Genomic DNA, 23180 nt, shown 5'->3' on the forward strand with positions numbered 1-23180 from the left:
TAAAAATATTCTTATTACAAGTAAAAATAATGCATAAAAATCCTACTTAAGTAAAAGTACATAAGTATTAACAGCAAAATGTACTTATTAGTATTGGTTTGGTCCCTCTGGCTGATATATTATTATATATGACATCATTAGATTATTAATACTGAAGCATGAGTGTGTAAACAGCATGTGACTGCTTACATTACTGTTGTAGCCGCTGGAGGTGGAGCTAGTTTCAACTACTTTATATACAGTTTAGTTTAGTTTAGTCCAGTGGTTCCAAACCTAGGGGTCGGGCCCCTCCAAAGAGTCACCAGATAAATCTGAGGGGTAGTGGGATGATTAATGGGAGAGGGAAAGAAGAAAAAACAAAATTCTGCAACACAAATCTGTTTTCAATTATTTGGACTTTTACTTTCATCTTTGATATTTGTTGAAATATTTGATCATTTGAACATTTATTGAAATGAAACCATGTGAGAAGTTTAAAAGGAAAAATCACTATTTGGTGGAGCTGTTAACACCTCACAGACATCTGAAATGTGACCCCGACTACACACTGCTTTTTTTTATAAGACATCAAAAGCCAAAAAAGACTGGAAACCACTGGTTTCATCTTTAAACTATGTGTTGTATTTTAAAAGCTTGTTATATTATCCGTTGTGTCAAATCTTCATCTGAAAAATAACCAAAGCTGTCAAATAAATGTAGTGGAGTAGAAAGTACAATATGTCCCTCTGAGATGTAGTGGAGTGGAAGTAGAAAGTAGCAGACTCAAGCAAAGTACAAGTACCTCAAAATTATACTGAAATACAACACTTGAGTAAATGTGCTTTCCACCTCTGCTCATAACGAGGGTTTTTACTTTTTAATACTGTAAGTGCATTTTTGCTGAGATTTGCTGACTCTTACTGTCAGTTTGGGGCTTTCAGTGCACTTTTTGATGATCCAGATGTACTGGCCCTTTAAGGAGCTCCACTGCTGCACTTAGCTTTTTTTTTTTTTTTTTTTTTCCACCAGTATGTGTTTCACTATGGCGAACGAATAAACAAATAGAAAGCAATGGGTAGCAAAGCGTCAGTAACGGTGAACACATCTCTCCGCGAGTGACTAACACTAACAGTATTAATAGTCCAGTGACTGATGGTACATTTCAGCTGGGTGTGCTGTTGTTTTTCGTGCGGTCAGGACACAGAGGCTGTCAGTGCGAATAGCGATGAAAAGAGCGAAAATAGTTTGCTTGTCCACACTGAACACCTCTGTTGTTGCAGCCGGTGATACAGGCTAGCCGTTACTGGACTCCGGACCTGTTTTTTTTTTTTTTTTAACGGTTTTTCTTGGATAAAAATGGAAAGAGGAGAACGCTAACAACACGACCGTTACCTGATAATATCACACATTTTTTTTAAAAAAATATTTTCTTTCAGTGGGCTTTATTTCGCTCGTATTTTCTTTTTTTTTTAATTAACTCGAGTTGACCTGTCGTTAAAAATGTTGACTGGATCTAAAACAACGTTCAAAGTCAGACAAATGCTCCCAGATATCAAGGTAAGGTCATGACGATATTTGGCAGGCGTATCATTAAGTTAGGTTAGCTAACTGACGCTAACTAGTTAGCCCTGTTGAGTGTAAGCCTAACCCTAACACTAACTAATTGTATCCCGTTTATACTGCTAAAGACTGAGCTACTAACTTAATTTAGAAATAACAAACTCAGTCTGAGTAATGGCGCTTTAAATTCTATTAGTGGTAATTGTCTTTTGATACGCAGCAGATGTCATTTTCTAAGCTTTTGATGATGAAAATGCAGCTCACGCTAAAGCCAGTTTTCCTTTTATTTGTATAGCTTCCTTTTTTTACATCTGTTGTGGGAGTTTACACTATATTAAAAGCATCAGTGTGTAGAGTGTATGTATTCCAGTTGAGTAATGATTTTCAAGTCATTCAGATGGAAGTTTGTCACATCACATCTTACTGCTTTGCTTTGTAGTACATAACTCAACACTCCTCATGTGATTGAAAACCAAAAGGGTCAGGATGCAGGCAATGTCACAATGCAGGAAACACCAGCCATCATTCATCATGCTGTGCTATAAATGAGTAGTCAGGTAGTTTGCAGTCTGGCTAGATTAGAAACCTGCTGCCCCTGAATGTAGTTATTTCTGTTCACAACTAAGGATGGCAGCTTTGCAGGAGGAAACTAGGCTTTATATGGCTGCTGTTTCCTTTTGTCCGCACAACAGGGAGATACATCATTACTGTAAGAATACATAGCATAATATCATCAGTCTTTGATCCTTCATATGGGATTACATTGTTGTACACTAAGACTAATGGTATTCACACTCATCATCTCTAGAGAACTGTGCATCCAAAAGCTATAGCCAGTTTCAGCTGCTGTAATTTGCCAAAGCTTGAAAAGGTCACATGATACGACAGCTTTGAGAAGCTGACGGTGAAATCCTTGCACTACTGCATCTCAAATGATCAGTAAGATGTTCTTGTTAAGGAGCATCTGAGAGGATAGAGTAGGTGGACTCATTAGTTTGATAGACAGCACAAAGCAATGTGTACGCACAGTATGAATGTGTTCAGAGTAGCCTGTTCCTTTGGGAGCAGTCTCTTGGCACCGTCTTTTTTTGTTGCCTGGCTTTTTGTTTCTCCCTGGTTATTTTCAGCAGCCGCAGGGGGAAAACAAGAACAGATGCCCCTTTACTCTGCCCTGGGGCGAGGCTCGCATGTGGAGTGGGGGTGGGGGGGGTGATGTGCACTACACAACATCTGTCTGTCGCCATGGAGACAGCAGTTGGGTGGTGGAGGAGTTTTGAATTTGATTACCTCAAAACGAGAGGCGCCGAAATCATCACAACCCCCCCTACCAGTGCGTTCCACCACTGTCCAAGTATGAGAATGTGGCTGAACCAAAGATATGGTAATGTAGAGTGGTAAGCTGTGTAGATTATATGCACAGGCCACCCACACACTCATATGGGTTTCCTCTCCATGAGCATGTGTTAAGACTGCTTTGGAAAACTGAATCCAATCAGAGGCTGAATTTGGACCAGATGGTGTTGCAGTCTCCATGTGCTGGTGAATCTTCTCCTCTGTTATCAGAGCGTTGTGCTTAAGCCGTTTTGGCTGATAGAAACTATGAACCTGAGAGGTATGAAGAAAACAACAGCGATTATTTGTTATTTTCATTATCGAAGTATCTACCAATTATTTTCTGGATTCATTGTTTCGGCTATGAAAAGAATGATGCTCACAATTTCCCAGAGGCCACGGTGATGTCTTCAGTTTCCTTGTTTTGTCTAACTTACAGTCTAAAACCTAAAAATATTTAATTCAGTGTCATATGACAAAGAAAAACAGGAAATCATCCCGTTTTGAGAAGCTTGATCCAGAGAATGTTTGGCATTTTTCTTGAAAAATGATTAAAATAGTTGCAGTCCTAAACGCTACATGAGGAAGCTCAGGCCTGCATCTTGACAGGATGGCCGGCATATCCAGGCTTATTTTGGCTGCGTCTATCCCCTTGTGTTCACTCTATCTGCATCTCCCAGCCAGCTTTGAAGCAGTCAGCAGGAAAGGCACACAGCACAAAGCTCCACAGAAGCAAAAAATGCCAGAGGAGGGATCATCTGAGCTCTATTCAGAGTGGCTGAAGATGCAAGCCTGATAGGAGTGGGTCAAAGCAGTACAGACACACCCACACCCATTCCCATAGGACTCAGACATCACATTCGCTACCGGCCCCTGAGTTGCTAGAGCTTCCACCGCTTAAACAGAGCACAACAACAGCTTCTTCTTAATGTCAGAGCAGATTTATGGTCCCATCAGAGGGTGTATCGATCCGGCGTTGGGTGATAATTAACCAGCAGTGTTATTCACTCGCAAAAGAGCCTGGTCTGAAGAGGCTGGGTCGTTTGTCTGTTGTGATAAGTGATAATCTCACTTCTGGGATCTTAGCAGTCAGAGTAAGTGCCTGTCAAATTCATACAAGAGACGATTATGAGGCACTGAGAATGTTCAATATTCAGCATTAGGTTTTCACTTAAGCCATTGAGCTGACACTCATCTGCAGTGATGAGCTGTTAGTGATGGGTTTAGAGACACAAGTGCGCTCCAGAGACCATGAGGCATAAATGCTGCTGTTGTTGATGGACACGCCGGCTGTTGTTGTCGGCATCAGACGTGTTAACTTTGTAGTCGCAGAATGGTCTGTGTAGCCAAAAGAAGAATCCCAGAATATAGCTAATGCAGTACGGTATGAGTTTGGTATGTCAGGGCTCCACTGACAGGCATTACAGTGACTGATGAAAAGCTGATGAAAATGCTGTCAAATCAAATAGTGTGTGGATTTGTACACGCTGGCTGCCCAGACGATGATTCCTACTGACTTTGGCGATCCACTGACTTCTCCTCTAGTGCCACCAGCACGTTGACATATGTGGTTTTGAGTGAAATGTCTCAAAAACTATGAAATTTGGCTCAGACATTCGTGCCCCCTCAGTATGAGTTGTAATAACTTTTAATATCGCACCATCATCAGGTCAAAATTTTCGTTTTTTCGATATTTGGGTTTTTAACAAATGCCCATCAGCCTAGCTGTACTTTGTGTGTATTGATGATTAACCTGATCATCAATCATTAGCATGATAGCATTTTCATTGAGCACATATTTGCATGCTGACACTAGCTTTGCCTATTATCAGCCTCACAGAGTGGCTAGCAAGACTATATACTTTTAATCTTGTTGAATAACTATCGTCATGTAATAATCAAGGCCTCAAACACTGTTTTATTTGGCTTTAAATGACCTTTGAGCCTTCCCTTACCAATGTCACAGTGCATCAGCAACCGCAACAAGCCTGGCTTTACTCTCTGTCAGCACTGCACACTGCATCCGCAAAAATAAAAGGAAGAGATAATGAGGATGCAAACGTTATGAGACAATGATTCACAAATCGTTAAGCAGGGATACCGTGAAAAAGAGCCAGTAATTATCCATTTGTTTTGCGTCTAGAAGTCTGACTGATGGTGTTATAATGAACAACTGAGAGTTTGGGCACTGATGTGAATATTCCCCCGTGTTGCCAAGTGTTTATAATGGAAGGTTTCAGAATGAGAAGTTACAACAGGGAAAGTTATGCTAATTGCTGCAGGCTTTTGCAATAGAACGGGGTTAAAAGCTGGATATAGTGCCATGCAGAAATCCTCGTATTAAATATTAACCACAAGAATTCCCAGTTCATGAAACATTGATTTATTATTTTACTCTATATGTCAAGATCTGTCTGTGGTATTTCTGTGTTTTCTCATATCGAGGCTAAAATGCAGCTTGTGCTGGAATCCACCACACTGCACTAGAAAATAGATTTCCACTGAGGACCTCATTCTGCTGTGAACTGCTGATTACATTCAAGGCAGTTTTTTTTCTTTTGTTTTGCCCTTGGGGGGTTTTTCTTTTCAGCGCATGAATATATTTGATATGAGGTCTTCTGTTTCGACTGTAGCAAATACAGTATTTCTTTACAGATCTGCCGGCTATCCAGAAACGATGAGACGACTCAGTTGATTTTATTTCTCTAGACAAAAAAAAAAAAATCTCAGAATTTATTCTGAATGGAAAAAAGGGGAAACACTTTAAAGCGTGCCACATTTAGCAAAACTGCGTCACGTCCTAAGTTTCCTTCCAAGCCAAATCACAATGTCATATGACTGTCCCCTTTCATGTGAGGAAGTGGAGATCACAATACAAATAAATGGGCTTTGATCCTTCACAGTTCAGTGAACAGTGGCTAAAAGCGAATGTATATTTTAGAAGCCACAAGCAGAGCGTTTCTCAGTAAGAGTAGCTTTCAAAACAGACTCAGTAATTCAGTCTTGTTTGGAATTGAAAATCAAATGCTTGAGACCGTTCTTCTTTTTTTTTTTTAATGCTTTTTTAATGTTAGATTTTTGTCAAAAGAAGTGGCGGCCTCAGATGAAAATAAACTTTCCCTCCAGAAGGTTGTTTGGAAACTGAATTGTAGTGAAGCAACTGTCTAATTATCTTACTAACTAAATATATCAAATTATCTACTCATCTAATCGCGTTGTCAACTGTTCCACGTCAAATCAGATTCTAAGACATGATAGAAGATTCAAATTTTTAGAGATTAAGATGCTATAGAAGATTGCTATTCCTCCATCGTCCCTTCAAAATTCCCATCTCTTTTCCTTGTGAGTTTTGCATGTTGTTTAGGGAGAGAGAAGTATGTTCCAGACCCAGGAACACGCACGCTTACTGCTGAAGTCTGGCCGCAGTAGCAAGGGGAAGCCATGAGCAATGGAAACTGCAATAAGCCTTGGCCACTGTCCCTGAGGATGAAGGGAGGGAAGCAGGGGAGGGCAAAAGTGGGGCAGAGAGGCGGCACAGGGGAGGAAGAGGCAGTTATACAGCGGGGATGCCGAAGCCACACAATGAAAGGCAAATAAGTGAAATGTCAGCAAAAAGCACACACACAGCCCTGGAAATGTGTTTCTTTTTGCGTGATATGTGACTCAGAGACTTCTGAGCAGACTTACTTTGTAAATGTTGTGTTTTAAGTTTATGCCTAGATGTTATCTCATTCCTCTTTTCCTTATCTGTGTCGCCTGGTTTACCTCTGTATTGCAAAACATATAAGTGGAGGAGAACAGCTCAAATCTCAAATGCATTTGCTGTAGCTATTTTTAAACTGTCACATTCACTGAGTCCAGAAATCTTTTTTTTTTTTTTTTTTTTTGCTAGAAGCAGCTCTCTTCTTACCACATTTATCACATTATGTACATAGGCTAGCCTACAGTTGAGTGCCACTGCTACTTGTGCATTGCAGTGTTATCTGTTGAGTTCATTTGACCCTGAGGCACAAGTCTGTCAGTCTTATCGACCTTCAGAGGACAGAGCTAAGGCCCAAGACTTATGAAAGGAATGACAAAACAAGATCTGAATAGCCTCTGATGTTCTTAAAAGAGTATGAGGAATTCAGCTGTGGGTTTTCTGTGGGTGTTGATGGAGAGACAGAGGGAAAGCAAAATACATTTAAAAGCCAGATGTAAAAAAAAAATGAACAATGCTCTGGCAAGCTTAAAGTAAGTCTTGTAAAATGTTTAGTGTCCTGCCTTATAATTAAAAAAGTCTTGTTTTTCTCCAGCGGTTTTTGCCAACACATAGCTTTGGCCTTTAAATATGGTCAGTAAAGTTGTTGGAAGTGTAACCATATTTCAAATGTCTTAGAATAAACACAGCCTAGAAATCAATGTCAGGAAGAAGTCCATGATGTTGGCTAATTCCCTACAGACTTTGGAGTTGGATGTATAGAACCATTTTATTGCAAAATATTGCAGCAAAAAGTATGAAAATACTGAAAAAATGTATAGCTGCAATTATGAGTCGATTAGTTGACCGAAAGAAAATTAATCGTCAACTAATGAGTCCGTTTTTCAGAAAAAAAAATTCCAAATGCTCTGATTCCAGTTTCTTAAATGTGAATATTTCCTGGTTTCCTTAGTCCTCTATGATAATAAACTGAATATCTTTGGTTAGTTTGGTTGGACTGTTAGTTGGGACAAAACATTTTAGGACTTTGGCTTTGGGAAATACTTTTTTTCACAATTTTACAGACCAAATGACTAATTGATCAATCAGAAAAATAAGCAACAGATTAATCGATAATGAAAATAATTGTTAGTTGCAGCCCTAAAAAAATGTTCCATCGAGATAGCATCAGCATCAAAGTGAAAGTCTGTGAGTTTCTCTTTGATGTAGCCACATGTTCTCCAACCCCAGTCTCACATTAAAATGTGTAAAAAATTACTTTTTTGTTTTGCTTTCGCAGACAGAAACTTGACAGTCACATGATGTGGACACAGGCCGCTAGAAAAGAATAGGCCAAAAAAAAAAAAAAGTAGGCATCTCACAATTTTACAGCTGTTATTGTGAAACTAATATGTTTTTCACTGTGGACCAACATAGCTGTTATTATGTGAGACTGAGGCGTGTTCTCACATGCAAAGAAAACAACCATCCATGAAAGTGAGATTTTACTATCTTTTCAAGGAGCAAAGTTCCTCTTTGTTAAACGTTCCTTGTTTTTTTTTTTTATAGAGGGCTTACAACCTTAGAGTCTCAGGTTTTTATGAGCAGGCTGCTAACACAGAATTCACCACCCTGCAAAACTGTTGGCATAACATTAGTGACTTGAGTGGATTCATTGTTATCGCTCACATGTACTTGCTGACTCAAAGAAATAGCTGCTGTGTTGTCGTGATAAAGCCGGTGCCTTAAATGAAACCATGATAAATAGTTTCACTGTGAGCAAAACTCAACCAGAATCGCTGAGGGAGTAGTTTGAAACTGTACAATGTATAGTTTTCTTGGATGTCAACTCAGGGCCTTTTCCTCTATTTCTGTACTACTCTAAAGCTTGTCCGCCACCTGTATAATCATATCGTCCTCTCACATTACAGGCCTCGGCATATTATGGGATTTCTAGCCGATAAATGTAAATGGTCTTCACAAAGGGGGGTTAGTAGCAAAGTTAAGTGGATCCATATGTGCTAGTAAGCACGTCGTCTGATTATAGTAACCCTTGTTGCTCTGTGGGGCTGGATGTTTCTTGTAGAATAGTCTCAAATACACAAGATCTCATGAGTTCCATAGAGGAAAGCAGGAACAAACAGCAACATGGAAACTTCGAATCATGAAGCATTGTGCGGTGGCTTTGTTTCTTTGTCTTTGGAAATGGGTCCACTGAGGCGAGCGAGGCTTTGATGAGAGAAGCAGGCAGCGCCTTGATTAAATATGATCAGGAACAAAGGTGACATAAGGCTCTCTGTGTGTGTGTGCTGTTTAGTCTGTTTCTTTGGGTAAACAATTTGATGATTCTGCGGCATAGGGTTAAAAATAGAACAGTATTCCATTTAAATGAACACTGCTCACATAGTTTTCTGAGTTCTTATGAGACGTGTTTAACAAAATGTTGCATTGTGAAATACTGTGTTTGAATAAACAGCAGCCACTTCTGCAAATAGAGGGATTACATGGTGTTAATGTCAGCTCTGTTTTCCCTTCACAGGAGAGGATGCTGAGTCAGAGCGGGACGAACGCGAGGAGTCGAGATGTGTTTGGATTACGCTGCCTACCAGGTAAGATTGTGCTTTTATGAGCTGATGTATGTGGTCATCTATGAAAGCTTTTTAAATATGAGGGGATGTCGGTGGCATAGTTCTTACTATAATGAAAATATAAATTCTTACCAAAGCTGCCTTATTATAACTTGTTTTTATTGTACTTCTTAAACTTCTACTTTTGACAAAACTATCCATCTTGCAATTAGAAAATAAATAAAAAGTCTACTGTAACAAACAGTTTGCAGCTTAACACAACAAACATGTGAAGGCACTAAATGATATAACACATGGCAGCACAAATTTAAATGGACAACTGCCACTGTTGCTACTGCACTGCTGAAATATCAACACTCAATAACATTTGGCAGAAAAGTGCTACTGCATTCATTGTTCTCTGTGGTTTGACATGCCCATATTGAACTTGTAGCCACACCTGGACCAGGAATGTCACAGCAGGTGCTTTTCCTTGAGATGGTAAAAGATCTGCTGTTGAAAAGCTAACGCGCTGAGCAAAAGTCACATATTTATATCACACAGCCACATATTTCTCCGTTCTCTATTTCTGTGTTTAGCGTCTTCAGGTTAGGCTAACCCATTGTTGCTAACTTTTGAACTCCTTCACTTTTCCAGCACTCGGGGAAACAATACACGTGACTTTTCTTGGTCTTGACAAGCTGCAACATTTTTTAACTGACTCACTGCAGTCTGTACTGTACATTTAGCACCAGATTGACAACTTACTGCTAACCTTTTCCTCTGCTCCACTCGCATTCACCGTCACTTTTCTGCCACTCGCTCTCTCACTCAACCACTCACTCACCCGCGACACACACATATTACGTACTGCCCTATTCCTTAACAGAGCTACGCTACCAAGAGTTTCTTAGGCAACGACACAGACGTTAACTCATGTTTCGGAACAGCGCTGCACAGAGGCTCCCAAATGCTATTGGTTTCCGAGTGAATGGATATTTGATGTTATTTTTGGCATTAAAAAAATATTTTCTTGGCCTGGCGGGGGTTCTCGTTGGCCTGGTGGCCCGCCAGGCCTGTACAATTACAGTGGAAGCACTGGTAGATGCTTACAAAGTGATTACTCAGTTTTAGGCAGTAATTCATTACTTTGTAACAGTAATGTGATTACCTTTTTCAATAACAAGTAGTGTAAGGGATTACAATTTGTAATTCAGTAATTAAATTACAGTTAGGGTCCTCACTACTTTCGACCTTGATATATTTGTTGTCTTTCTGGTAGTTTAATGGAGAGCTGATATGGTGGACAGACTGGTCCAGTATGTGCTAGCTTGGTGTGGAGACACAGTTTGTGGCCACCAAAGACTTGGGAACTGCAATGTTGTCTTCTTTGCATGTTCTGCAACATCTGTAGCTGGCTTGCTAACGTTGAAGAATCACCAACTGGTTTAGTTCAGAGTTTGAGGCTGTGAGACCAATGCAGCTTCACTGACAGGACAGGATTTCGTGCAGTCACTGGGGCTAACATAAGCTAGCTCAGTGTTTCCCACAGAATTAATTGTGGTGAAAAAAAAAAAGATTATTAAATAACTAGCTAACTTAACGTCAACACACACACACACACTGTCTGGAGTTGGACTTGTTCAGTTTTTACACACTTTGTCCTTTTTTTTCAACTTGATTTAATGTTACATCCTTCCTGGGACAACAGGAGGTCCGCTCAAGCCCTGCATGCTTGCTCATAACTTATTTGAAGAGTTCAGTCTCTGACATTGTGTTTAGTACATAGACAGACTAACTTGTCAGAGTCTTCTCTGCGGAGAAAACCGGGGAAAAGCCAACAACCATATATAGCCTACCTCTCCTCTTCTTCTTTTACTGGTGGACTACAAACCAGCCTTAAGGTGCACACCTACTGTACTGGAGTGTATAACATCAGGCTATTCACAGACAAAACCATTGTCATGTGTTTGAGAGAGAGAGAGAGAGAGAGAGAGAGAGAGAGAGAGAGAGAGAGAGCAATGTTGATATTGTGGCAGGCCGCCACAAATAAATGAATGTATGGGAAATCCTGCAGCTGTTGATGGTCAATAAATACCTCCAAACTGTTGGCTGGCTGCTTGTTGAACTACAATGTCATGTTTTCTTTTACGTATTAAAGGGTGTGAAGAACAATTTTATTATTGTATTTATTATGAGAATTGTTCTTAATACTGCAAGTGTTGCTCTCTTGTCTTGATACCCTCAGACTTCTTTCCTTCTCCACGTACCTTGGAAGTAGGTGAATTTATACCATAAATCCTTACTCTCCTTCTACGCGTGTTAAACATAAAAGACGATCCTCCGACTGTGTCTTAACCTGATGCCCCAGATGGTTTGTAACACAGAACCATTTAAGACGTCGTCCTTGGAAACTGTTTGGAAAAGGGCAGCCGCTTTCAAAAAATATTTGGCAGGTAATTGGACGAACCATCTTATCTCGCAAGGCAGCTGGATTCGCAAGATCACGGCCCGACAAGCTGGATTCGCACGTCATGTTGTGATCTCGCAAATCCAGCTGCCTCACAAAAAGTTGTGTCTACCAGAATCCTTCATGGACCACCCTAACCTCAACTGTTCTAACCCCTGCTCCAGAGAGCGTTTTTTTTTTTTTTTTTTCAGCTACATCTACAAAAGGTCAACCCTCTTAATACCAGTGATAATCTGCTGGATAGTAGAGAGCTACAGAAACTCTCTTCTGCTGCTGCTGCTGCAGTAGCGTAGGTTATTTCCTGAGCCTGGCTCATATTCTTGTGTCAGCAACCCCCTACAGTACAGGAGCTTTTAATAAGAATGGCAGCAGACCAGAGGGCCGTGATCTGAGACAGGCTAGTTTTTTTTAACACTGCACATCAATAGTGACTTTCAGCACTCTTCACTAAAGCAGATTATGTGTAAATGAGTGAGTGAGTGTGTTTTAGAGATGGGTTTATGTTTATGAGACGCTCCCTTGATGTTTTCCAGGTTCAGCTCACATCCACCTTATGATTTTCCTTCTTGTTTTTTTTTTTACTTTATCCTTTTTATATATATATATAAATTCTATTTATTTTGTCTTTCTTCTCTAGCTTTCTTTTTAATGAAGCTGGATTTTTTTATTGTCTCAGTAATGTTTTGTTATGACACAGGACGTTGTGGGCTTACACTGAGCTTTCACACATGCAAACATATTCATATACAAACTAAAGTCACACACGTTCATGCATTGCACACATGACTCTTTACACACACACACATACACACACACACACACTTCCTTCCTTATTTCATTCACTTACCCAGCTAATTTGTTTTCCAGCAGTTTTGATCAAATACTTTCCAGACTCTGACTGCTGGTCCTTCACAACACACACAGGGATCCTATTCTTAGCTGTTAACATTTCACTGTGAAATGTCGTCTGCCTTTACTTTTTTTTTTTTTTCCTCCCTGCCAGCTTTCAACTTCATCTCCCATTTCCAACTCCTTCATACTGTTCTCTTACGTCTCTCCTCCTTCACTTTCTTGCTATTTCCCTCTCACTCCATCTTCATTCCAGGCAGATTAGAAACACAGCTGTCCATGAAAACCTGTTTTATATTAAGCAAGAGAAGAAGACAGATGAGCACTGGCAGAAATGCCATGCTTTTTTAAAAAACCGTTATTCTCTTTTTCCATTGAGGTCAATATTAGCTACTCTGTGAGCTAAAATTACTTACTTTTAGTCTGCTGTAAATGTGGCATTTAATCATATTTTGGGCATTTTGTATTTTTAAACAGATTCAGATTTACAGGCAGGGAAATCTGTCCTTTTGGCTCCGTGTACACTCTGCAGAATAAGTGTTGAGACAATTTGTGAGAACAAGTTCACTTTCAGACACAAAGGAGTGGCGAGTCAGTGTTACCGGCTCAAAGGGCTCACGTTGCACCTGTGGACTGTCTCCCTCTCTCTTTTTCCCTTTCTCTCACTCCAACACACACACACTCTACAAAGGGATGGGTCATTTGTCAACCCTGCATAAAAAAAACGTATCAATAACAACAAAGCGATGATGTTGTCGCATGTCAGGGTTATGTCACCGTTAACTTAGATTGCATTAAAAAAACTAGTTGCACCGACAAGTTGAGAACTACCGTGTGGACGACAGAATCCAAAAATACGTTTGCAAAAGTCGTCCAGTTCTCCCAGTAGTTAACGGGCGGTGTTCGGCGTCCCAGCGTTCTCATGTGACACCGGGACACAGGACCGCAGAAACCGAGCCGGTCTGCGGGAGGGCGAACAGGTCAGGACAGCTCAAACAGCCATAGGTAGATCATGTACCTTTTCAATGCTGCGAGGAGGGGGGAGGGGGTATACTGTCCGTGCACACACAATGCCAAGAGGCCAGGACCCCCTTTAGAGCAACTTCACAATCCCCTTTCTCCACAGTCTTATGTTACCGTAGGATTTAAAGCTTGTCAATCAGCTTTATTCCTCGCTGATTGATGGACAAGAGACCGGGGCCTTGATATACTTGGGTTTCAACTTTGATATTGAAAGAGAGATACCTGTTACTTTGAATGGAGGTTTTTGTAGTGTATAGTCCATGACTGGGCAACACAGATAAGACACAGGATTTTATGTGAAATTTACATGGACATATAGTGCACAATATTGTTATTTTTTTCATATATACATGTCTTGTTTGAAATCAAATAGGCCCTATATTAAATGATGAATGTTTTGGTTTGCTGGATAGCAATGGCAGTGTAAGCAGTTTATGGACATGCTAGTGAAAGGGAAAGCAGGACAAGTTTTTGCTTTTGTTCCATCACATTACAAGCTAACCTAACTCGGTTGTCATTTTGAAAATGTAGTCAAACTCGGTGGATGTTGCATCACATGGTGGTTGGTGGTTTTGGGTTGTGCGTACTGTAAACAGAACGACAGAGCAGACTCCTGGACATTTTGTGCTGTGTCAGATTATTAGGAAGGCCCCAGACATCCAGGGCTTTTCTCATCCTCATTTCTACGGAAAATATCCAGCTGACGGTTTGTGGATATAAACACATCTGTACCCTTAGATTTAACCCAACATAAACCATTCCTGGTCTTTACTCATCTCTCTAGTACGTTGAGAAGGGCAGAAAACCTTTTGCTCTGCACGCATCCCAGCTGAAAATGAGGAACAAATGTGGATAAAAACAAATAAAAATGGGCCGAGAGCATGTGGTTCACATCTTCCTCAGCTGTATTTTCTCAGGCTGATCCTTCAGGTCGCTCTCGCCTCATATCCAAGTCAGGGACCACAACATCAATAGAAACAGCTGAAACATTAAAGGGGGAATCAAAATTAAGCTTAATGTGGAAAAAAAAACTGTGTTTACGCCTGGCAGCATATAAGAAATGCCAGAACGTTACAACTGCTTTCACATCGTGTACATTTAAAACATAACGACTACAGTCGGACTGCAAAGAAGCACCTGATTAAACTTCCTCCCGGCACCTCCACTTAACCACTTCTTCAGTATTTAAGTTTAAATTATTTCCTCTACTCTGAAGCAATATCTCAAGTGGGGCTGATGCTTTCTGTCAGTCACATCCTGCATCGTTGCTGCATGTGAGACTCTTCAAATACAGATAAGAAATGCCAGTAAACGCTGGGTTTCAGTGTAATAAAACTATGTTATTCAGCATTTTGCCTCGAGGCACATAGTCTCTTGTTATTTTCGCCCCTCTGCTCCTCAGTTGGTCAAAGCTCCAACCCGACATTCAGTTTTGGCCCGCTGTCCATAACGCTGTCAGAGGGGGGATGTAAGTCATAAAACAATTGAAGAATCTACAGCAAAATCCAGGAATCTGAAATCAAACATTGTGTTTTGTGAGTTTGGTTTTTCTGCATAACTTTTCTTTTGTGTCTTATTATTGTCTACCATATTTGTTATTGCTGTGGAGTTCTTGCGCTCAATAAAAATAATATTTAATCCAAGCTGACTGTGGGGCACACCCAGAGCAAAAGGCGTACCAAAAAAATATCCCAGGCTGACCCAAACATCGCTGGCATATTCACACAAGCAGGAGACAGACCAATAATACATATAACCTAGTTTATAATGTATTAAAATAGTAAAATAGTGCGGCTTTAATCAATACAAAAGTAGCTACAAGTGCAATAATGCTGTGCTAGTAATCTTTCTGGAGATTTCCATGAAGAACATAAAAAAACGTTTTATTTGATTAAGGGACAACTGTCTCGTAAACACTTTCACTTGTTCAACTGACTCATGCTGGGGCTGAACCAGCCACTAGCACAAACTTCTTAACTCTCACTAAAGAGTGCAAAGAGGACCACAACCCTCTGTCCCCTGTCTTTATCTTCATTTCAACTCTCAAATTTTCAGGCCTGCAGGAATGTTTTAGGCTCTGTTGGACCCCGGGGAGACATTGAAACGAGGCATGCAAAGCCATAGATTGTCTTTTTGAAAGACAAGCTCCCAACAAGGGTTTAGTTGTGTTCACTGTGCTAAGCATCTTAAAATCTCTGTAGCTAGTTCATGTGTGGTCGGGTTTAATTGATAAGTCCAGCCAAGGGTTTTCATGCATGGTTTTGGAGACTGAAGGGCATAAGCATAATCATAGAGCACGCCCAAAGACTAAAACTCCTCTTGTGCAATCAGCAAATTATGGTGTTGGAAGCAAAGGCTCCTCTTCCTCTTTCTCTCCCAGCATAAACAAGTGTTTCATGTGTAAAAATGGCTCTTTCCTGTTTGTGCTTTGGTATCCTCCAAAACATTCATTAAGCTAAGAGCAAGGAGCAAGCGTTCTGCAATCCAACATCTCTACTGTCATTTTCTACGTAAGGTCTGTGCTAGTTCCTTCCACATGTGCAGTGAAGGAATTTTGTGTTTCCGAATGTTCAGAATGTGTTGTTTTTTTTTCAGTTTCGAGGAACCAGCAGTCTTTCTCTGTCTTTTTCATGGTATTTTGAGCGACTATGAAAACATTTGCCTCGCCACGTGTCTTGCCAAACTCTTCTCATCACGGACAAAAAGGCCATTTTCTCCACATATACCCCTATCCTGGACTCTGTTGCCATGGAAACCCACAGTCTGGCTGGCAAAGGCTTTGTATTCCTGCAGGAGACTGTTATAAATGTGCCGCCTCACTGCCGTGTTTGTGTGCGTTTTGGTGAAATTGTTTTCCGTTTTTATTTCTTTGAGAGTGTTTATGATCGTCTGTGTTTGTAGGTAAAGAGAATTTTAAGAGTGAAAAAGTTTTGTTTGGAAGCTATTTTCCTGGAATTTAAGACGACTCTTCAACTTTCCTCTCCATTTAACCAAAGATAAGGATCTACCACTCTCAACAATATCAGTAGATTACTAATAAAAGTCCTGCACAGTATGTCAGCCTGTCAAATATTGATAACATTGCAAATTGCCCAGGACAAGGGCTCTGAAAATAGATTTCCAACTGGTTGTGTCTCTGCACATTTCTGAAAATCCAGATGTACAGTTTCAAGATCATCTCAAGTAGCCTATACAGTGGACAATGCTCTCCTTCACTGAGACACTGAGACTTCATTGAGGCCTTCCTACACCCCTCCTACACATAACTGCATCAACAAACTTTGCTTTTAATTGTCACATTTCAAAAACATGGTTAATCATCTGTACATGTTAGATTTCTACTAAAGTATCCACTTAATTCAATTTCTAAAGCCATGCAGTTCATGCTAAATTTTATACTTGTGACACCTACTGTTCCTGAGGTTTAAATTGTCAGTTTTGTGAGTTTTGAAATTCAGCACATGTACTTAATTTTGGTGCTTCACTCGTGTAAGTTAGACAGCATTTACCAGCAAACCAAATGAGCGCCCCTCTACTCTGGCCTGAGGACTTGTAACATAAGCGACGATCGAGGACATACCTTTTTGTGTAAGGGTGTTTGTTACACCCACTCCCAGTAGCCTGCTCCTGAACTTTCAAGCTGTTGTTTCTCCATCAATGCGCTTCCTGTTTTGTATCCTCACCGGAAGCCCCCCCCCCTCTATACACACAGTTATGCAATTTTACACAGATTAGTGGTCAACAATCTTCATAACTAGATATGTACAAAGTTAAAACCCATCGCCTGACATTTACTTAGTTTATTCCATCCAGTAACCTCTGAAATACATCTCTCATGTTTTCCCTTCTAGGTGAGTGTGTACTTCAGAGAGCTGTTATGGTGAGGAAGAAGTTGACCGCCAGGGAAGGAAGAGGTTGGCTGTCTGGGACCCTCTTCTGTACACACTTCAGAGTTGCATTTGTGCCCCAGGACAGTCCCAAACCTGACGTGAGTCCCTCAGAACAGTTGTACTTATTAAAATATATCATATTCTATTACGGTATAAAGGATGACATTGTAAAAATGTTTTATGTAAATTTAATTTGTCCCACATTTGTTTTCTTTTTTTATTCATGATGCAGGACAATGCAGACCCAGTGCTTTTAGGAGATCATGATGTGGCTTTGGCGTCCATAGAGAAGGTTGTGGTTGGTGAGTGAAACTTTATGCACACCTTTTTACTTGCAACCAATAAAGCATATTTTAATTCATACTATGACAGGAGATTTACTGACTAGTAGTACTTTTAGATAGCACTCCTGTTTGGGTCCAATCACAGACTAGTAAACAGTAAGTGATGCCTTTTGCTGAGATACTGTTGAAGCTGCAGCTAATGAGGAACTGATAGTGTACTTACTGTACACCATGTGCTTGACAGTGGAATGAATTCAGAGAACTTCCTGCTTGGTTAACAAGTTTATTTCAAGTTGTACAACTCTATCAGATATCATTTTATTAATAATCTCATTATAATAAATATATGAGGAAGCTGACATGTTGTACAGTTAAAAATGGATCCAGAAGTGACATGGTAGCCCAAACGTGGTGTGATAAATCAAGTAATGAAAGCACACGACTTAGATTTTTGCTATAAGATTAAGATTAAATGGCGTGTCTAATAGAACGTACAGGTTTTTGGCTTCTCTGTAAAGTTAATTAAAACCTACATATTCGAGGTCTCTTTGGTCCCTGACTCATTTGTCTTCCCCCCACCTGTGCTGCAGTGGGCCCAAACAGGACCAAGCTTGTGACCCCAAACTCCTCGCTGAAGTTCACCCCAGAGGAGCTCGTGCTTTACTGTAGGGACCTGCGAGTCGTCTGCTTCCTGTTCGACCGCCTCACTCCTGACGCACAGGTCATAGAGGTGTGTGGCCGTCGTCTCGTTTCTAGGAATTTATTGATCTCATTTAAGCAGGACTAGGTCTGACACAAGGTAAAATACAGATCTTATTAGTGCACAGCTCCAAACACAGTCGCTGTTTTATACCTTCTTATAAGAAATTTCCAAATTCTGCTGCTAGAGAATTGTGTGGTAGGATTAGTGAATATTTGCATGCAATCTCTCAGTATGTGTATTGGCTTAGATTAAAGGCTCTTGTTACTGTTGTACTGTACATCTGTCATGTCAGAGCCTAAAGATATCTCCTAGAGAGGCCAATCTGTACCATAGACCATTGATCTGATGCTGCAGGGCCTCAGTGTTGAAAGCTGATGACCTTTGTCATGTTGATGGGCTCACTGTGGTTTCCCTCCTCAGATGACCTACACCATTGCCAAGACCTACCAGCCTCTCAAACCAGGCTCAGTTTTGTCTTTCCAGAACGCTGCCCTCGGGAGTGTAGGTGAGTAGCTTTAATCTATGCACCCTCATGTATACAACCATCCCTCCCTGCCTGGCACTGATACAGTACCTCATCAGTCTGTCAGTCAGCAGTTTGTCTATCATCCCACAGTCGTGGTTTTACTGTGTGGCCAAGAACATACAGGAATAGTTTAAGAAACGTGGCTCATGTAATTTTGGCTTTATATGTAATTAAGTCCTAAACCAAATAATCTTAACATATGGAGATATCTCAGAAAAGTAATTAAAAAGTTATTTTGGTCAGTATGGCCTTATCTGTTTGTCTGAGTGGATGTTAGTGAAAATGATTGCGACACTGTTATTTAATGTATTTATCTTTTTTTTCTGTGCCTATTTCACTGTAATAAATATTCAAATAAATAACAGCTCAGTGACAGTGAGAAGCCACATGAATCAGAACTGCAGTATGACTTTGTTAGTCATCTGCTGTAGTTGCTCTGTAAAGACTTACAGATTTTCTCCTGGTATGCTTTCGACAAGTCTGTTCTCACTTTGATTGTACACCCAGTCCAGCTCCAGAGACAAAATGTACCCAAAACTGTGATCACTGTTTGTCATTTCCGCATGAATTCAACTCTTGTTTCATCTATTTTTGCATCTGTCTATTTCTGCTTCCTGCTGTTGCATCAATATGTGATGTTACCGTTCAGCTTTTAATACTGGGGAAACTAATAAACAGGAAACTTCATGGTTTCTAAACAGACCATGATGACATATAGAGCTCAAACCCCCTCTGGTTGGCAAGATTAGAAATATTCTCCTCTGTGATGATGGAATAAAAATGCTGTCTTTTAAACCATGTCCAGATGTGTGGAAATCTCTCAGCGGTTTGAAAGTGAGGCTCAGTAAAAGTTTCAAGGGCTGATCTTGACAGCAAATGAAAAGTTCAGTTAATGAAAGATTAAGCCACCATAATTAAGTGTAATATTATGCTTTCAGAGGGTAGGAATTCAACCCTTTTGTTTTTTAATGAAACTCTTTTAAGTTTTAAGAAGTAGGACACACTTTACATCTCACTAATGAAAGTTCTAAACAAGCTGGACCATATAGGGAAATATGAGACTGTCTGTTTGATACATTATGACATGTTAAAGCTATGCTAGACTGACCAGGCCGTGGCTGACTGTCAGCTGTTGGATAAATAATGCAAGCCCCCCCTCTGAACCAAGTCTCTAGATGACCTAAAGCTCAACTCTGCCCAAGGGGTCAAGTGTGTCCGTTGTGTGGTCAGCGCTCTGAAGACGTCACTGCACCACCGTAACCTTTCAAAACATTTCATAACATATTAAGACAAGCAAGCAGATGTGATTTGAAATGTCACAGTCAGTCATGAACATTCATTATATTCACACACATTTTTCTAAAACTGTCGAGGTACAGCTTTGGCTCAGGCGGTAGAACGGGTCGTCCACTAATCGGAAGATCGGCGGTTCAATTCCCAGCTCCTCCAGTCCACGTGTCGAAGTGTCCTTGGGCAAGATATTGAACCCCAAATGTGTGTGAATGATTGGATTCCCTCTGATGGGCAGGTTGGGACCTTGCATGGTAGCCCCTGTACCCATTCAGCGTATGAATGTGTGTCAATGGGTGAATGTAACTCGTAGCGTAAAAAGCCGTTTGAGTGGTCGGAAGACTAGAAAGGCGCTATACAAGTACAGTCCATTTACCATTAACCATTTACCATTTGTATTTAGTAGTTTGAATCACTCTAAAAGTGAATTGGTGTGATTTTACCTTTTTTTAATCTCCCTCTAAACTTAGTTCAGTTCATTACAATGAATAAAAAATCTAATGAAGTGTCTTAAGTGTCAAACATCAAAGCAGCATCCTCACTCAGATATTTTATGCAACTTAAAAACAAACCTCAGCTGAAGTGTGAAAGTGTGAATCACTTTCCTCCACCAGAAATGAAGCAGTTTCTAAGCAACCGTCGCAGAGATGCCCACATGAACTGGTTCGAGTCTGTCTCAGACTGGGAGCAAGAGCTGGAGAGGTGTGGAGCCACCGGCTGGAGAGTCAGCTCAGTTAACGACCGCTTCGAAATGTCCACCAGGTAAATTCACATCTGCATTGAATAGTAACCAAATATGAAATGTTGTAAACATACAACAAGTCTTTTTGTCTGTTCTTTAAATACAAGTTTAAATGTGAAGTACGGTGGTATATCATTTTCTCCAGTATCCTCTCCTCAACATTACCTCCTGACCAGTACATGAAACCATGTGCTTAATTATATCCATCAACAACAAAACTTTTTTTTTTAAGAATGTGTGAACATTTTGTTTGCAGGTCTTTGACAAGAGAAACTGACTGTCAGGAAAGCTAAGCCAAGGCTAAACTCCTATAAAACCACACAAAAGAGACCAGTCAGTATAATCAAAAAATGTGTTCTGAAAGGTGAAAGTTGTTGGCGTATTGAATACAAAAAAAAAATCTCATCCGTCTTTCATGGCTCTGTCATTTTCCTCTTTTTATTCTCTCAATAAAAGCAGCATTTTCTGTTTCCTGTTAGCCTGCCCAGGTTCATCGCGGTTCCGCAGAAGGTTTTAGACACTGAGCTGAAGAAAAGCTTCGCCCACTTCAACGAAGGACGCATCCCAGTGAGTGCACTTAGTATTCACACGCATTTTAATTTACGTGACCTACTATACCACTGCTCCATTTCCAAATAATTCAAAAAAGTGACAGAAAAAGAATACACAAGATATGTACATTTCAGTATCCCTGTCAAGAAGTAGTCCAGCACATTAACCATCCGCAAAATCGTGAGACCGTGTTTTGGTTGTTTTTGTTCCAGCGCTGGTGTTGGCGACACCCCAGAGGCAGCGATCTACTTCGAATGGCCAGCTTCCAGAATAACATCTATCATGAGAAAGACGACATCAGGTGTGTGTGTGTGTTTGATGTTTTTCCAAAAGGAGGTGCATGTGTACCCATCAGTGAAAGCATTTGATTGATGATGATTTATTTCAGTCATTAAGAATAAGTGGTGTTTCTTTCTGCCAGCTGACAGAGCGTTCACAGACCAGCCAAGTTGTCTGTGTGCTCTTTATTAGATCAGTTTACACTTTTGCTTTAATTTAGGCTACCAGAGTGTGAAGTCGCCCATTACAGGTTTAACTGTAGCTTGCTCAAACCACCAGCTGTTTGTGGAAAAATGTTTAGCTCATCTGATGCTGTGACTGCTGTGTGAGAGATCGGAGAGATTACCTATCAGCCATTGAGTCGCTGCATCTGAGTCACCTTTTGCATTCCATAACCTTTCCATACAGAGGATGCAGTGATGTGTTTTATAGTCGTCTGAACACTGGAAACCTAACATCCAAAATAGCCTTTACTAAAACAGCAGCTGGCCACAGACTAAATACAGCAAGACTGTACAGGAGCTTGAGGCTGCAGTTTAAAAAAAAAGCAGCCTAATACAGCGTTAAGCAGACTCGACTTGCTCTAATGAGTTTCTGCTCTTCTTTTTTTTTTTTTTTTTTAATATTGAAAGGGAAACATTAATGCAGATTTAATATAGATAATTAAGATTTTTGTAAAAATCAGTCACTATCAATGAGCATTTTACAGCTTTGCTTTTTTTTTTTTCTCTCCCAACTGAAGCTGAAGATTTAAACCAATTAATTCTGCGGAACCATTACAGTGTGCTCTGGGAAATCCACTCTGATAGATTTTTAAAGGCATTTGACTCCAAACTTTTAAGTCTTGGGAGATTATATCTACTGCCCACAGACGTCATGATTTAAAAATCTACTAAAAGCATCTAAGGCAACTTGATACTTGTACTATTATATACTAGTAATACAAGTTTGTTGCTGGTGTAGAAGTGTATCAACAGCAGGATTTGTTGTTCCCGTAGAAACCTCGAGCTGATCCTGTTCGGTTGCCAGTCCTCTTTGTGTGTGGTGGTGGAGCTGGGCGAGGAACTGCCCTCACCTGCTGACATCCAGCTGGCACACAGCCGCCTGCGCGCCCTCTGTCTGGGAGGTGGGGATAAGACATAAACACACATATTCACACACACGACAACTGAGCAAACATATATTCACATACAGCACAAAACCTTTTGTCATGCATGCGGTCTGATCGATCTATGACTCAGCTTTCTTTACTGCACCTTGGTGTATATTTTAAAATGTATGATTAAATGACTGTTTTGCAGGGGTTTAGTTGAGTCTTCCCACTCATATAGTGGCAGGTTAAAAACAGGCTTTTGTGAGATGGTCTTTATTGTTGTTTTTGTCATTCAGGCACACACAGCACATTCCACGGTTGAGCAAGAACAGAAATGACAAAACCCACGGTCATCTACATCT

At 40.4% G+C, this 23180-nt stretch overlaps 1 protein-coding gene across 1 annotated transcript in view; it reads left to right on the plus strand.

Moving 5' to 3' along the window:
• The first annotated feature begins 998 nt into the window (after positions 1-998).
• mtmr11 (myotubularin related protein 11) overlaps positions 999-23180 on the plus strand; it is a 30894-nt gene continuing 8712 nt past the window's right edge. The window contains exons 1-10 of the mRNA XM_067600713.1: positions 999-1536; positions 9090-9159; positions 17311-17447; positions 17582-17651; positions 18224-18363; positions 18757-18841; positions 20767-20914; positions 21374-21461; positions 21659-21747; positions 22724-22851. Coding sequence (XP_067456814.1) covers positions 1480-1536; positions 9090-9159; positions 17311-17447; positions 17582-17651; positions 18224-18363; positions 18757-18841; positions 20767-20914; positions 21374-21461; positions 21659-21747; positions 22724-22851 — 1012 coding nt within the window. The 5' untranslated portion in view covers positions 999-1479. The remainder of the gene's footprint in view (positions 1537-9089; positions 9160-17310; positions 17448-17581; positions 17652-18223; positions 18364-18756; positions 18842-20766; positions 20915-21373; positions 21462-21658; positions 21748-22723; positions 22852-23180) is intronic.

This window comes from Thunnus thynnus, chromosome 10, assembly GCF_963924715.1.
Source record: "Thunnus thynnus chromosome 10, fThuThy2.1, whole genome shotgun sequence".
Classification (NCBI taxonomy): Eukaryota; Metazoa; Chordata; class Actinopteri; order Scombriformes; family Scombridae; genus Thunnus; species Thunnus thynnus.